A 16,856-nucleotide genomic window follows, 5' to 3' on the forward strand; every position below is an offset into this window, starting at 1 on the left:
TGTGAATAGTTGTTCGTCTATGTGTGCCCTGCGATTGGCTGGCAAGCACTTCAGGGTGTCCCCCGCTTGCTACCCAAAGACGGCTGGAAAAGGCTCCGGCACGTGAGGATAAACGGATCGGATAATGGATGGAGGAATGCTATTTTGTGTTTAAAATACTATGTCTTGCCAGAAAACATTTTATTTCACCACGATGGGACGCTATGTCATGAAAAAAACCATATTTTGTCACATCAACGCGACATTTTGGCATAACAATACAACCTTTTCCATGGACGCGTTACATTTTGCCTCCAAAATGTGTGGTTTGGCCTGCGCAAAGTTCCTGGATACGGCCACACTGGGAAGTAAGGCCACTGGAAGTCGAGTTTATCTAGTGTACAGAGGTGGTGTGGAGTGCAAGCAGTGTGGCAGCAGAAAATGTTGCAGCCTGGAACGTTCCGTGTTACAATTGGCACGCCATTATCTAAAGGCAGCAGTTATGGACGAGCCTGTCGAGCAAGATCACGATAGTTTACAGGCAGGGTGCCAGCCTGAGCTGATGTTCAGGTGTGTCACAATATGTGCAAACTTGTTTCCCCCGCACTTTACTAGGAATGTTATCTGCTTTCGAGATAAGCTTGGGTACCTGTGTATGCTAAAATTGACCTTTGTTGTGTTGCCAGTGTCCTCTTTTAGCACTCTTCAGTGAAAGTGCTGACATAGTACTTTTCAGTACTCACCGATACCAAGTAACTGATACCACTTGTTCTTTTCATATATCAAATTTCTACGAAACCAATGTCAAAGAAATTTAAAGAAAGACCTTTCGTTTACTTTTGACAAAAGGCAGAGCAGTGACTCTGCAATAGAGAGTTTGAGTTCAAAATCAAATACAAACTCACACTGATTTAGGATACCTTTGTTGTAAAAAAAAAAAAAAGGACAAATCCTTGAGTGTCCGTTTTTGTTCAAAACTGAAGTGCAAAATAATATAGGTTCAACCAGTGATTGTTAAACATGATACAATGAAGTTAGAAAATAGGACTGGGTGATATGGCGAAAAAATTTGTCATAATGTAACTATTTCCCACCGAGTGGGGTTGATTGATGTTTCAATCAAAAACCGATTAAAAAAAAAAGTATTCCATTCATCATAACCACAGAATAAAATACCAGCATCTAGAGTGAAAAATACCATTCATATTTTGAAATACAGTTACATACTACAGTCGAAGTACAAACATGGCAGATAATAGATGAGTATTAAACTCTGTTTAATACACAAAAGTAAGTGAAAGTGCAATGTTGCCTGTGCTGCATTGAACAGGAAAACTAGCCCCTAAATAATATCAATATTCTATTTTTCTTTGTCAATGAAAAGCAAGTTAATTCATGAGTTACCATCATGGGGAAAGTCATCATACCACCCAAATTGACTTAGCAAGTAAACGCAAACAACATGCTAATAATGCACTCTTTGTAATATCAAGCAGCAAAGCATACTTTTACTTAGAAAGTGATTGCAATGGACATGGATGGATTAAAAAAAAACTGGGTTCGCAAATCAATGTATACATTTTGGTAGCAGCACTCTCATCACGCAGTCGAAGCATCAACGCGGACGTCCATCCAATCATATTTTGTATGTGCCCCGCCTTCACTAGTCGAAACACTGCATTCTGATTCATGTTGTATTTGTGGAATCGGATTTAGGCAGCAAAATCAACCCGTTTTTCGCAATCTCAGCCGGCGGCCATCTTGCCACTTTCTGTCGACTGAAATTGACCACAGAGTTGCTCAGGGCACCGGTTACTACCAATCACGGCTCACCTTATGTTTCTGAAGCTGAGCCATAATTGGTTGCAATATTTTGCCTCAAAGATGTTACATTCAGCAATAAAAATGTTAGAATTAGCTGTGAAAGTGCCCATTGCCGCAGAAATGCAGCAAAATGCCATCTGGCAATAAAATGCTAACTTTAGAAGGGAAAATATTATATATTGACACTTAAATATGTTATCTGGCTCCAATGCGATATTCAACAATGAAAATGCTTCATTTTGGATGTTTTGCCACAAATACATATATACTACTACTTAAATGCAATATTTGACCACAAAAATGTTAGATTGCACATTCAAAATGTTACGTGTAGAAATAAATGCTATGAATAGCCATTCAAATGCATATTTTGTCCACAAAAATGATCATATTGAGCGATGAGAATGCTTCATTACACCAGGAAAGTGATATACTGTATATATTGCCGCCACCCCCCCCCAAAAAATTGTCAAAAATGCCATTTGACAATAAATACGCTAAATTAAGAAATTAAAATGTTGCAAATGAACACTTAAACGGTCATCTTTTCTTCTTTTTTTTTTTTACGGGGAATGTGCATGATATATTTTGCCATTCCATCAAAGCAAGCAGGATTCAAGCACAACATATTTTGGATGTAATCAAGTTACTTAAAAGCCTGTTTCAGTTGCTATGCTGTGTGAACAGGCTTGGCTGTACTTATGACCTCAAACACCCTCAAGTGGAGTGAAATCATTAAGGCCCACTCATCCATCTATCCATCCCTCATTTTTTAATGTAACCCCATCAGTTTCTCATCTTCTTTCTCACCCCCACCCCCACCGCTCCTTCGTCCTCCCTTTGAGACGTTGGTGTGAAAAATAGCATTTTTCCAACATATTTCCCCGAGGTAGCTTTGGCAGGCGCTCACACGTCAGCCATGTCTGCCTTTCATACACCTCCCCCAACCCCCCCACCCCGCACTCGGCGGAACAGATCGCCGGTGACGCCCGCCCACCCGGCCGCACGCCCGCCTGGTGTCCTTTGAAGAGGTTGCCATCTCTCACGGGTTGGCCGGACTCCCTTTTTTTTGTGTGTTTGTATGTGTGTCCGATCCTTCGTTTTTCAGCCCGTACCTTAAACATGGACAATTTATGCTCAAGGCTAACAAATCAGACTTATAAAAACAAATTGAAACAGCTTGTGGTCAAATGGCTTGGTGGAAGGTGTGTGTGTGTTCCCAATCAAGTACGCGATGCAGTGATACGTTGCCATTTTTGCGCTTTCAAATGGAGCCATGTGAAAACAAATTCCACCACCGGGGCCCTTCGTACAATGCTCTGTGGAGGCGTGTGCTTGAGTGCGCAAGTGTATATATGTGTGTATGTGTGAGCAGTTTTTGTCCCCTCCAAAGAATTTGGCCATATGGTGGTGAACACATACAGTAGCGACAGAGTGGAGGAAGGCTGGCGAGAAATAACGTAAAAACCTTCGCGCTTCTTTTGTTATACTTTTAAAAACGATTGATCAGATGGCTGAGACAAAAAAAAAACCAACAACAACAACCAAAAAAAAGTGCAAAAAGACCCAAATTGCATCACCATGAATATTTGTGGAATGGCAAAATGTGTCTCAATTAACACATTTGCATGGGGCGATGATGGCGGACTCCAAATAGGTCACTGACTCAATCTCCCGCCTCCGAATCTTCCCTCTAAAATGTTAATTAAGGAGGGCTTTGAGATTTTTCTGCTCAGGGCTGGCCATATGGGCCGGGCATATGTTATATGTATATATAGTACAATTTATAATTTATACAGCGCTGCGGGAGGGAGCGTTTGAGGGCCTGGAGGTTTTTGTTTTTTTTTTCGAGGGGGGGTGGGGGTTACTACAAAGGGGAGTCGATATGTTCATGCCTCCCTAGTGGCAGGTAGCGAGCTTAGCCCATTTATTAGTCTCATGTTATTCACTGTTTCACAATGGGATCAACACCTGTTTCTCTGGTGGATGACTTAAAAGAGCATTCGAATGGCCGCGTGCCGTTTGCTCGAGAGGAAATGAATGCAAGACATCGATTGTGTTTTCAGTGAGATGACATGATGTTTCATTAAAAAGCAGTCTTTACCAGGCGTGTGGAATCTCTCTTGGACTTGGATTGTATACTAATGGCACGATATGCATGCATCATTTCCGCATTTGGGCTACAAACACGTGCTAACTTCCGGTCGCTAGTCTAGCGCATCGCGACGGCGTCGAGCTCTTTAAAATATACTCGCAATCTGCCGAAATGTCGTCAAGGTACCATAAATGACGTAATACAGTACCTTGTTATTTGCTGCAGTATTTTCCAACGGAAATGCTTCACGAATCCGTTGTGGGCCAACTCGTTGACGGTGATGCCCATTCCTACGCCAAGGCAGTCAAAAGTATCGTGACATTCTACTCACGGGAAGTGAAAATGGAAGGAAATATGGAGTTGGCACCCACTTTGATGTTCTCGAAATGTCGATGATTGTCATCCACCATTGCATGCATGCATCCCTAAACCCTTCTCATAAATCTCGAATGTTTCCCTGCTATGTCGCAGTTCATGATTATTTTTTTCAGTAGACAGTATTGCCCTAACTTCCAAGTTTACCACACTCATTGTCCTCCAATAATAAAAAAAACACACTTAACTTTTTTTTAAATGTTTTTTTTTTCACCTCAGGGAAATAGTAGTCTATCATATTGTACTTTATTGAACATATGGTAATAACGAAACTAAACAGAATGGAAACATTTAAACAGTTTGTGTATCATGATACATTTACTGTATGGCTCCTTCTGGTGTGTGCATCTTGCCCACCAGGGGGAAGTATAATATGTTCATGCAAACATACTGTAAATGAAGAAGAGCGTGACCACGCCTGAGTAAGATGCTTTATTTGTCATGTTTTCACATCTGATAAAGAATATATGCCCGTGCGGACTGAACAATGTAGAAAAATAATCCATTTTTTTTCCTTCCCTCCATATTGTGGTTGCGTTTTAATTTGTGATATTTTTTCATGGTCCTCTTCCTATGTATTTAACTAACACAAGTAATACATTAATCAGTGTTACATGAACCACTTTTTAAAGATGTTTATTATACATCAGACTACAGCGATAATTCGAACAAATCTGTGGCTTTATCACTTGAACTTTTCATGTTTCATGAAACAATATGTCAGTCAACGTGTACTGCTTCTTAAACACTCAACTTATCCAGAAAAAAATATAGCCTACTCCTACTACTACTGTACTGTTGCGATTCCGTTTGCGTTGAATTCATCCGTTCCTTAAAGGGTTATAGCACTTCTACATCTAGGCTAGTTTTGTTAGCCTAGGTGTCTTGCATTTTGGGTTAGAATTCAGCAAGCAGACCTTGGTATAATACGAAACCATGTGGTCGTTTTAAATACACGATGCATAAGTCTGTTTATGTTTAGTTTGACAGGAAACTTCAATATACGGTAGTACATCTGAAAGCTTCTTTTCTTGAAGAGTTGTTCACTAAATCAAATGGCCAAACTACTCCTTGGAATGAAAATGAGTTGAGCGGAGCTTGCTGGTGGGAGGAGGGAGCAAAACCATAAAGTTTTTTTTTTTTTAGTATGGTCTACCTATATAGGGGATTTTCATCGATTGCAGGTGGGTCGTAAGCAAATTCACCACTGCCCTGTAAATTGGGTTTTTAGGATTCAGCGGGGGGGACTAAGCGAGATCAATCCCTGATTGATTATTTCATTGACTTAGCCATGCGTCCAAAAACATTTGTCCTTATATCGCCTTTGGAAATGGATGTTGCCTTGCACATTCCCAACTGAGCCAGTTGTCCCAGTGCCACCCTCCTACCACACGCGTATTAATCATGCAAATGGTTCCTCGGCAGCCAATGGCAATGACGCCGTTGACGTCACTCTTTTGGGCACCGTGTCGGCCAATCAGAGGAGGCTCGCCCCCTGCACCTGACCTTGTCTCCATCCTAGACGAGCCAATCGCAGGAGTCGCCCCAAACACCTGATTCGCCGAGCTCCGGTTGGCTGGCGTCTGCTCCTGCACAGGTGCCATGGATGAGGACGGCCAATGGGACGTGTCACCGGACTCGTGGCCTGGCGAAAGACGACCGTCGTATAATACGGTGCCGAGCAATCCTGTCTTATCAGCAGGCCTCTATCCCGCCTATCCAGCCTGAACAATGGGCGGTGTGTTGCCCCTGTAAGCAATGTTTATGCACTAATAAAGATGATTAGAAAATCACACAATTGCCAAAAAAATGGGAGGTTTGTGAGTACAGATTATCTGTAATAAAACAGCAAGAGGGGGTCGGGGGGAGGGTATGGAGGCAGCCGCAAAGGCGAAGGGTATGAATAGCCTTTGTTTTCGCCACAACTCGCGGCTGTGCGGTCTGCCAGCGTCTGGCTCTTATTATGGGGTTTGTGTCTGCGCGTCTGCTTAAGTGGCACACACGTGGACGTCCGTGTGCCTGCGCGCGCATGTAAATATGTGCACAGGTGATTATATTTTTTGTACGTACCCGTTAAAACAATTTCTGTGGGCTCGTGTTGTCGCTGAGTAAATGTGTCACGGGGTCCCGGCTGGCACAAGAGCGCCTGTTTGCTTTTTTTTTTTTTTTTTTTATCCGTTAAAGTTGTGAAATGAAATAGGATTTCACAGAACGCCGCAGCGGCTGTGGGATTTGGCCTCCCTTTGGCTAAGCGGAGAGGGATAGCTTGATCCAATCAGCGGCACCACTGCGAGGAGAGCCCATTTCGTAGCACCGGGCTCTGCCAGAACCCCGTCTTGCTGGCCCGCTTGAATTAGAATACAAATGAAGCTCGCTGAATGCACACATGCATGTATACAGAGCTGTGCTTACACACTGGGCTGGCTTGAGATGCTATGCAAGCTGTTTGTCAGTCAGGACTTTGTTCTCTCGCTGGAAAATAAACATTCACGATTGTCTACAACGATGTAGTATTAAGATAACATGTTAGTAACTTCGGAGTAAGGTTCCCGCATGTTTTCTTTTCAAATCTCTTGACCCAAATGAGAAATTTGCTTCTTCCCAGGGTCAAAGGTTGCATGCATACATGTATTACCATAACATATACTCTACTAAAATACTGATTTAAAAAACAAAAGAAAAACAACACAGTAGACATGACTTGACAAACAACAATCATGAATCAAAAAGATATTTACCTTGGGGCTGCCTGAACAAGAAATCCTGGGGCTGCCTGAACAATAAAAGCATCAACCCCATTTTCGGTCCCAATCCAAAATTCGGGAAACCCAATTTTAAAAGCAACTTTTTTTTAATCTGGATTATAACTCCACTTTTTTTTTTCCACCCGAGCCTCGATCACTTGATTTTGTGCATCTGCCGATATCGATGCCTGATCTGATACATCGGCAATCCGTTAAGAAGAAAAAAAAAGGAGTGCATCCAAACTTTTCTGTTGTATTTTTTTTTTTCATTCCATTAAATTTACCCAACATGATAGCATTTTATCTGGCTCTAAATCTAGGGCAGCTGTGGTTTCATCCGAGTAAACAGTCTTTTTATAGCATATCAGCGGTGCAGCATAAAATGATGAAAACTAATTATGATTTAATATCCCATTTTAAATCTATTTATATATATCAGAAATTCCATTTAGTGTCGGAAGAAAATAAATATCTTAAATAGTCAATGAATCAATTTCACACTGTGACACAATAGACATCGAAATGGTGTGTTGAATTTACTCAAATTTTCTTTGTCAAGTGGTTTGACGAAATAAAATCATCTGGAGCCAGATACATTTTTTTAAGTAGACTATACATCCCCCCCCTGATTTCTGATCAAGCGATTGGATCAGGACAACTCTGATTATTTCTCAGGGGCAACCAATGTGGACCTATTGAGGCCCAAACCAATTCTGATATTTGGAAGAAGAAAAAAAAACCTTCACCGATTAATCAGCCGATTAATTCCCGGACTACAAAGTGATTTAAATTTAGAAATAAAAATAAATAAAAAGAACCGGAGTTTGAGACCATTGACCATGACTGGTATGAGGATTCGGTATGGGCGTGATTTCAGACAGTTTCATTGGTCCACTGTGACGTTGTTTGGCAATTTCTTTCATCAGTTGTGAGAAGACAATTGGTAAATGCATGCTGCATGAGGCTTGTTCGTGTAAAGAGCCATAAATTAACCACGTGCCATTTAAAACCGCAACGTTCAAAGTGTTGGCAAAACTAGCAAATTGTCGACCAGAAATTACAGTAAATCATGATTATGATGAAAACTTTTTTTTCCCCTTTTTTGGTCACGTAATGCTTACAACAGTCAACAATAAAAACAACAAAGTGAATTACAGGAATTGAAAGGATGAAAATTTGACTGTTTGACAATACTTTGTCCTCCAACATTTGACTTTACAACAGATTTTTTTTGAATGCTCTTTTTTCTTTTTTCCCGGGGGTATTTGTCATTATCTTTTGTCTTTTGTTGTGTGTTTGAAAGTAAAGTAATTAATCAGCAAAAATCTGCCTGTTTTTTCCCCCCAGATTTAAAAAAAAGATTGGCCCATTAACCCTTTCAGGGACAGCAGTTACTACAGTGGACTTATCATGTTATCGGGTTACAGGGTGCATGAAAGGGTTAAATCGGCCGACTGATTAACCGGTCTGGCCCCAATTATTTCTAATGCTGGTGCAGCCTGAAAGTGGCACAATTTAAATAGTTTTTGTTCTTTGAATTTACGAGAGAAAAAAAAGGTAGAAGAATGAAGCACAAACATACGATTGCATTATTTTCCATTCAACGTGAGTTCTCTGTAACCAGAATGTGTAAAAAAAAAAAAAAGAGAAAAAAGCTCTGCTATTACTGTATGTAGTTATTGGCAAGGTTTATTGTTTACAAAACATCAAAAAATATTTTTGTCCTCCTGATTGTTTTATTATTCTCAATGTATTTTTCTGAAATAGGCAAACGCTAAAAATATTTGGATGTTCATTACCTCATCTTTGTAAATTACTTCGATTGATCTTGAGGAGAATTACTACTTGATTAATCGACGATTAAAATCCAGCCATTGATATATATACTGTATATATTTTTTCTATTCTGGTTCTCATCATTGGTGCGGTTTGTGCGGCAGCCTCTCACAAACTGAATTTGGATGAGGACACTCTGGAATGTTTGCCAACCAATCATAAGATGATTCAATTAGATTTGAAAACATGATTTTAAATGGGTGGAGGCTCTCCCTCTGAATGTTCTGAGCACCTGTTTCCACGCCGGTGTTGCATTTGGCATCATATTGCTGCCTGGAATTGTCATAGCACGACTGTAGCTCATTCTACCATAGCTGATGCCGTGTCTGACTTCTATCGACAGCAAACTAGTGGAAGGTGACTCCACAGCCTTGTTGCATGTTGCGGAATTTGAGAGTTTTTTTCACAATGATCCCTTATTATGCCGCTCGCCGATGCACATCTCAAGCGTCTTTGATCAGGAGTCTATTTCACATTTTTATTCCATTCTTCTTTTTTTTTTTTTTTTTGCAGGCTACCGATGCTTACCTGGTGAATGACGATCCTGTCAGAGGCCCAGGGGTGCCTGAATGTTTCCTTGTGTCCGATACATACAGGGTATATACACACACACACACACACCAATCAATGAACCGCAAATACAAGTGGTTCATTTTATGGCCATACAAACAAGCCGAGGATGAAAAAATGATTTACCTTTACTCACTGTGGTCACATGTTTCTTTTTTTTTCTTCTTTTTTTGACAGCCTCACACGCTCCACCTAACCCCCCCCCACCCCCTTCGACAATATTCACACATTTACCACTACGCATGTTTTCACAGGAATTTTGACAGATTTCCTATGCAAGATTATGCACTCTAGTTGGCACAATTTTACATTTTAGCCACTGATTTCGAACCATTTTAAACATACTGTTTGTAATGTTTTATAGCAAATGTTCTGTGGTATTATTACAGTTACTGGGTATGGGAGTAGGGCAATTGGAATGGAGCCGCTTTATTTTCGACAAAACTTCGCACACTCCTGCAGTGCCGTTCTCATCCAAACGTGTCAATCCTGGAAGCCACGAAAGGATGCATTACGAATTCCCCTGACATGCAAGAATGCAGCTTAAAATTGCAACTTTTCTGGTGTGCATCACATATTTTCCCACGTATCACTTATTTGCTCTTTAGCGTGGATTTGTCAAGGCTTATTTTTGCCTTCAGTGGGACTGAAACGCGGTGCCAGCTAAAGCGCAATAATGAACAATAGGCAGGATTTTTCTGTGCTGTGTTAATCATGCATGATGTGGTTTTAGTACTCTGAGAATAGCGTAATAGTGCCAGGAAAATGTGTCATTTGAAAATTATGATGTCATTTTACATGAGTTGTTTTTCAATACGTTTTCCGTATAGTGCATGACATACGGCGGTGGCCTTGGCCCTCAAATTGTTGCAATTAACTTTGTAGGAATTTTGACTTGTTAAATTGCTTGTAATCGTCCCCACCCACCCCCCTTGTAATGTATATATTTTTTTCCAGTGTGGCCCAAATGCTACTTCACACACAACTGTATGAAGGATCGTATTCAACCCGCTTCATGAAGATGTATACTTCTGGTTGTATATAAACAAAAATGTGATATCATCTAAAGCTGCCGGATTGAAAACGTGAGCTGCCCTTGCGCACAGTAAACACTTCAAAAAGCAGCAGGCCCGACACATTGCTCCGTGCGCGCACACACATACACATGCACACGCGCCGAGATTGCAAACAGACCCCTAGCATCTCCTGTGTATGGAGGGGCTCGTTAGCCGTAATGACCAGTTCTGACTGCATATGGCTGTACGTGTAGTGTACGTACATGACTGCTGCGCTCACATAAGCGGCATTTGAAATGGAGCCACAACCACCTGTCTCACACATTTCGCCCTCTAACGGCGATATCAGCCTTGGCTTTTATCGTACAGCGTAACCACAGGAGATGGTAAACATAAAATGCGCGGCCAGCGGCGCGTGTCAATGGGAGACCACAACACGCTCAAGTGTTGTCGCACCATGTGGATTCCCCCCCCCCCCCCCCCCTCGTGTGGCAAACACTTTCTTGGAAACCGCCCGAGCTCGAAGGAGGGGGCTTTTCACAACGTGGCGGTCAAGATGGGGAAATGGGGAGTTTTGAGATACAAACCTGAGTTGTGTTTTGTAGTTGCTCCTGCCCGGTTGCTATAGTTTGGGATTTGGCTGCCAGAGTGCCCGCGTTGTGTTGAATACTGAGATGGGCGTCTAGGCTGGACTCCAGCTCCAGACAAAAGATGGCTGCTTAAGTCAGCCGCAGTAGAAGAACCACGTGGACCAGAGGTCATCATAGTGTGGTCGGGAACTGAACCATGACGCATTTCTAAACAGATCTGCTCCAGATTCGTAATCAACTGTTCTTTCACTAGCACAACTACCGTTTATTTTTATTTTTTTCCTGGTTGTTACAGTTGCAAATGCACGCGTGAAGAAAAGGCCCGGCAACCGTGTGCCTTGGAACTCCCCCGTGTGATATGACTCAGCCAATCAAATTGTTGATTCAGAGACAATTATGTGGAGTGCAACTGGGCGTGCGTGTGTAAGGCAATCAGTGGTTAAGAAAGTTCAGGGTAAATGGATAGTTGGACTTGAAATACAGTGTAGAAAAATATGTTGGATGTCACTGATTGTGGCTCAGATTTTTATATGCAAATTGTTTAACCTACTATTACTGTCCTTAGGTCCTTTGAGATGCAGCATCTCAAATTCAAGAAAGTCAAAGACAAAAATCCAAACTCGAATATTACAATCCGAAGCTTCTTTATTGGCCGCGTATGGTGAAACACACAAGGAATTTGCCTCCGGTAGTTGGTAAGTGTTAGTAACCAAACCGGCAGCGCGGAAGCAGTCTCGGAGAAGAATTAACCTGAATGTTGTGAACGCTGGAGAGTATGTGATCGTGTCATCACGCCAGGATGTTACATGCGTCCAAGTCGATGTTCCAGGAGCTACATGACTTCATTGTGTTTGGTGTTAGTTTGAAACTTCAATTTGACTTCTGTATAAGGCTGTTTCAAATTCTCTAACCCCTGACAGACACCTCCTACCAAATGTAGTTGAGTAAATAAATGTCCCTGGTCAGTTATTCCAAATTCAAGGTGGTTATTTATGTTTATGCTTATTAGTGTTTCATTTTCCCTTTGAAGGACGTCTTGTCCAAAGGCACTTTTTTTTAAAGGAAAAACTTAATGCAACATACAAAATAAATACACCAATGTATTGTGTACATGTTTATGTAATGTAAAAATATACATTAAATATAGTTGATGTGCAAAACACTTTAAAAAAATTATCTTTTAATTCAGACAATTTTCAAATAACATTTGCGTTTCTAGTGAGAGTTGATACATCTACTTGCTTGGATAAAATATTTTAATTTGAACTATCACGCAAACTATATACTGTATTACGATGTTCCGGACCTCGGCTCGAAAATGTTTTACTCTGGACTGGACCAATTTAACCTTTAACTAAATGCCACTGATGGAGAGTGAGAAGCAAAAAAAGAAAAAAAAAACGGTTTGCAGGAGAGAAAAGGAAAAAGCGAAAGAGAAGCACGTGTGCGACAGCTTTGGGGTTTGGAGCCGTGCTGTGCTGGGGTGTGGTTTGGACCGAGGAGCGACTAATGGAAAGAAATACACTCGGTACCCTTCACCTTGTTCGCTCTTTTCCCTCCCTTTTTTTTCCCACTGTTGCTTGCCTATGTATCTTTGAACGTGAAAGAATGTGTGTGTGTGTGTGTGTGTGTGTGCGTGCATACTGTGGTAAGTATCCCACATAGGCTGAGGTCTCGCAAAGCTTCGTAACCCCCCCCCCCCCCCCACTTGAAAAACCTGGCATTGACTTCAACTTCCAAGACCGCACCCTATAGCTTGCACACACACACACACACACACATTCAGGAGGCAGGGGCTTATGTGTAATTGCAGGCACTCTGCCTGCATATATAAGTTTGATTAGGCCGAGGAGCAGGGAGCGGGCGAGGATAAAGCCGAGGCTGATTAGAACCAGAGAGTATCACTTGCATACAATGGGAGTCACACTGAAGCGGCTTTGGATCTCTGGGTCCAAGTTCAGGTATCAACTGTCCGCATATGTGCTGGATATGATACGCAGCATGCTGCAGTAGGAGCTAGACATTGTTACGCTAAAATGAAAAAAAAGAAAAGAAAAACGCCTGGGGTGATAAATTACAAGTGTCACGAAAGCAAATGTGCATCTTGCAGTAAAACTTTGTTGGTTTCTTCAAAGCATGCCAGAAGGTCCGTGGAAATAGTTGGAATTTTTTTTCTTTTTTTTTCCCCAAATGTGATGTGGTGTCGTTTATAACTTACAGGCAAAGATAGCGAGGCTCCTCAAATCCACATTGTAAAAGTTAATTCAATGCGAATTTTGGTCAGTGTTGGAGCCAGCATCTGCTACTGTAACTAAAACGGCGATTGCTGTCATTTCAACGCAGTCGCACGTTAGCAAGTCAACATTGTCAGAAATTATGCAATTGGAAATATCCACCATGACCCAGCGCTGACCTTCATAAAACTTTTAGCAACCTGAGCAAGAAAAGTAACATGAAGCATACTTGTTTTATTTTTTTTCCCACAAGTGGAATTAATATTAAAGCTGTCAGTATTACCTTTCATGACAAATTCCAAAGGAGTACCTCAAAGATGCGCCTTGTGCATCTTGTTTTTCCTTTTACAAGTTCTAATTAACAAATGAAAACAATGCGTCTTAGTAACTGACAAAAGTGTTACGGAGGATGATTCCAGTCCTAAATATGACGTGTCTATCTCTCATCTCAACAACATTCTGACATGTCAAACAAGTGTAAAAAGAAGTTGACCATTGTAAAGTGTAAGAAAAACAACAAAACTTAACCTTGATAAATGATAACACGTTAACGTTGACGCCGAAGTTGAGTATGATTCCACTAACTTCACGTAACATGAGCTCCCATGATGACGATGCAAAAATACTACATCTGAAAAGCGAAAGAACGGCAAAACAAGCGTAGATCTCTGAGGTCTCACATGAGGAACACCGAAGTTTTGTGCGATATGCATTGCCCTCATCTTATACACAACCTTTTTGGCATCAGAAAATTTACATTTACGTGGGAGTTGATAATTCATCTCGTGTGTGAAGTTGGTGGATAATCTGGCTTTCTCTTTCTGAAAACTTGCCTGCTGTGGTCAATGGGCAATTGTCAATAGGTGTGAACGTAAGTGTTTGGCAACCAGTCTGGGGTGTAGCCAGCCTCTCTGCAAGTATATGCGCTAGCTGACTGAAGGCATGCAAGAATGGAAGAGACACTCTCATATTGTTACTGTTAAGTTCTTGTGTAGTGGTGCTATTCAATGTCAAGAAGTGTAATTGAAAATGACACAAAAAGGTTTAGCATTTCCTTTAACGTGTAATGTGTGTCTAGCAAGAGGCACATGACCAACCCTTGCGCAGACCTATTCAACAACATGAGCTGCAACACAATCCACAAATATGACCAACATGCAGTATTAAAAACTTGGTGCACATTTTTTAAAGAAAAGGGCCAATTTAGATATGAAAACATCGGTTTTGTCATAAAAATGTTATAATTTAGTATGGCAACACTATATTATCCCCCAAACAAGCTGTATTTCGCATTGAAAAATGTTCTATTTTACAGTAAAATCTGACTTTTTGTCATAAAAACAAATTTTGACAGGCTCTAGTGGGACATGAAAGAATCGTTGCCGAAATACAGTTCGGTTTTATTTAACTTTTGAGATCAATTATATGTTTGCATTGAACAATTACAGGCTTTGTTCACGACAAGCACATCTGATAGGCTGATAACGTGCACGTAATCGGAAATGAGGAAATGAAATTACATGTTTGGGCACTATTTTATTTTGGACTCTATCATTGATTGCATTAGAGAGGGAGCAAAAGTAAAACTGGAGCCTTTTCAAATCTTGTAATTTTGTATCATAAGTGCATTGCTATAATTATGTTTGTGTGTGTACGCGCGCGCGCGCGTGTGTGTGTGTGTGTGTGTGTGTGTGTGTGTGTGTGTGTGTTATAGTCCACTCACTCTTATTCTGGAAGCTTTCATATTTCTTTTCCACAGCCTTTCCATTCTGTTCGTTTTTGGAGAGGCAAGCTCGCTAGTTTTGGAAGCTCTAATAGAAAGCAGTCGACGTACAGTAGAGTTACAGTTCTGCATGTGCAGGGAGGGAGGGGAGGGAGAGTGAGGGGGGGGGGGAGGGCATGTGAGAGCAAGGGAGGGAGGGAGGAGGGAGGGAGGCACAGCAGGGAAAAAAAGTTTCCCCTAAAAGTTGGTGCGGAGCTCCGCGGCACAGTGAGCGAGGCGGGGTTAGAGCCTGCACCGAGCCACAGCACCGAGCCTCGGCCAGCCTTTGCAATGCGGCACCGCAGCGAACCTCCTCCATCCACGTTGACTCGCGACCGCTCCGACCGCCACCTGTAGACTCAGCCATGTACTCCCCTTACTGCTTGACACAGGTACGCATTTTAATCTCGTCCTTTAACGGAAAAAGGAGATTTTAACCGCTTTGTGGCTTGCCCCGTTTTCCGGTCTTGTGCGCCTGAGGCTGTACGCCGGTTGCAGTGTGCCCGTCGTCTGCCGCTTTTCCGCCTTCCTCTCCCGCAGAATTCCGTCCGCTTTTGCCGTGCCACTTTTCAACCTTAGCTCAACCCCTCGGCCTTTTCCGTTTTAACTGCGCTGTGACATTTAACGCTCCAACGCGGGCGCTACGCTATCGAGAAAATGGCGCTTAAGCCACTTTACTATCTTTTAACTAAATGAAAGCTCAACGTACAGTCCAGTAAAGTGCAAGTGATCGCGAATTACCTACCACCGAGAGAACCCAAGTTGACGCGAAACCACACCGACAGGTTTAACCGACTTGTTGCGTTCACGGACCGAGGAAGTGGAACTGAGCTGCGCGCACACTCTCACTCGCGGGCAAGGGCGAGTTGGCGCTATCGTCGTGCTTTCACGGTCACGGTGGACGCCCTCCTAAGCGCCCCCCCCCCCCCCACTCCACGACGTGAATTCACTTTCATGTCTATTAGTCGTGATGGTGCGTTTCGCGCGCACGCGTCGGCATGTGGTGCGTTCAGGGTGCGGGATGTACACTTGACTTCTGCTAAGGCAAGGCAATTTTTTGAAGTGTTTTTATTTTATTTTATGTTAAATGAAGGGTAGGAATTTACACGGGCTGCATTGTGAGATTAGATTAATTTGATGATAGTATGCATGTGGTCCTAATTATTTTTTGCCATTGATTTGTATTTTATTATTAATTTTTTTGAAGTACTGTAATTAATAAGAACTATTTTGGAAAAATATAACTTTGTGTGTGCGCGTGTTTGTGTGTGTGTGTGCGTGTGTGTGTGTGTGTTTATGAGTGAGTGAAGGGATATACAACTTCTTCATATTTTACAGGCCCCGTAATGCATCTATTGGGTTACACTAAAATATAACTGGTTGATTTTTAAAAACGACATTGAAGAACACACACAGTGCAAAAAATGCTTTTATTGAAAAGCAAAAAGACAAGGAGATGGTGGACCTTCACTTTTAAAGCATTGTGCCATAATTGCCTTAATCCTAATGTCTAAATAATAGGTCAATGCTTGTTTCAACGTGATGCATAACACATTTTAGTATTGTTTGAATTATTCATCATTAATAAAGGATCACAGCAAAGGTCAAGACATTTTTCTTTTGTTACTTTTTTCAGCTGCCTTTTACATTATGCAGATATAAATGAATTAAATAGAAAGTGGCTTTTCAAAATCAGAATGCACCAAAGAAAACGTTCTTCAGCACAGTTGTAGAAAAAGCTACACACATTTTTTGTGTAGACACCAGGTAAACCTTTTTTATGCTTATTTTATTAATTTAATTTTAATAGCCTTTATATGTTTCATGCCTG

At 41.5% G+C, this 16,856-nt stretch overlaps 1 protein-coding gene across 9 annotated transcripts in view; it reads left to right on the forward strand.

Annotated features, from left to right (window-relative positions):
- The window catches only part of nfixa (nuclear factor I/Xa), a 130,262-nt gene that overhangs the window by 3,820 nt on the left and 109,586 nt on the right, over nt 1-16,856 (forward strand). For 8 of the 9 annotated variants that reach the window (XM_086120095.1, XM_086120102.1, XM_086120103.1 and 5 more), the window contains exon 2: nt 9,367-9,450. In XM_086120095.1, the coding sequence (XP_085976221.1) occupies nt 9,367-9,450 (84 nt within the window). Of the gene's footprint in view, nt 1-9,366; nt 9,451-15,210; nt 15,418-16,856 lie in introns of those variants that run through there. The other variant, XM_086120099.1, reaches the window with a different exon arrangement.

This window comes from Hippocampus guttulatus, chromosome 9, assembly GCF_054856545.1.
Source record: "Hippocampus guttulatus isolate MCC_2025c chromosome 9, RoL_Hgut_1.0, whole genome shotgun sequence".
Taxonomy (NCBI): domain Eukaryota; kingdom Metazoa; phylum Chordata; class Actinopteri; order Syngnathiformes; family Syngnathidae; genus Hippocampus; species Hippocampus guttulatus.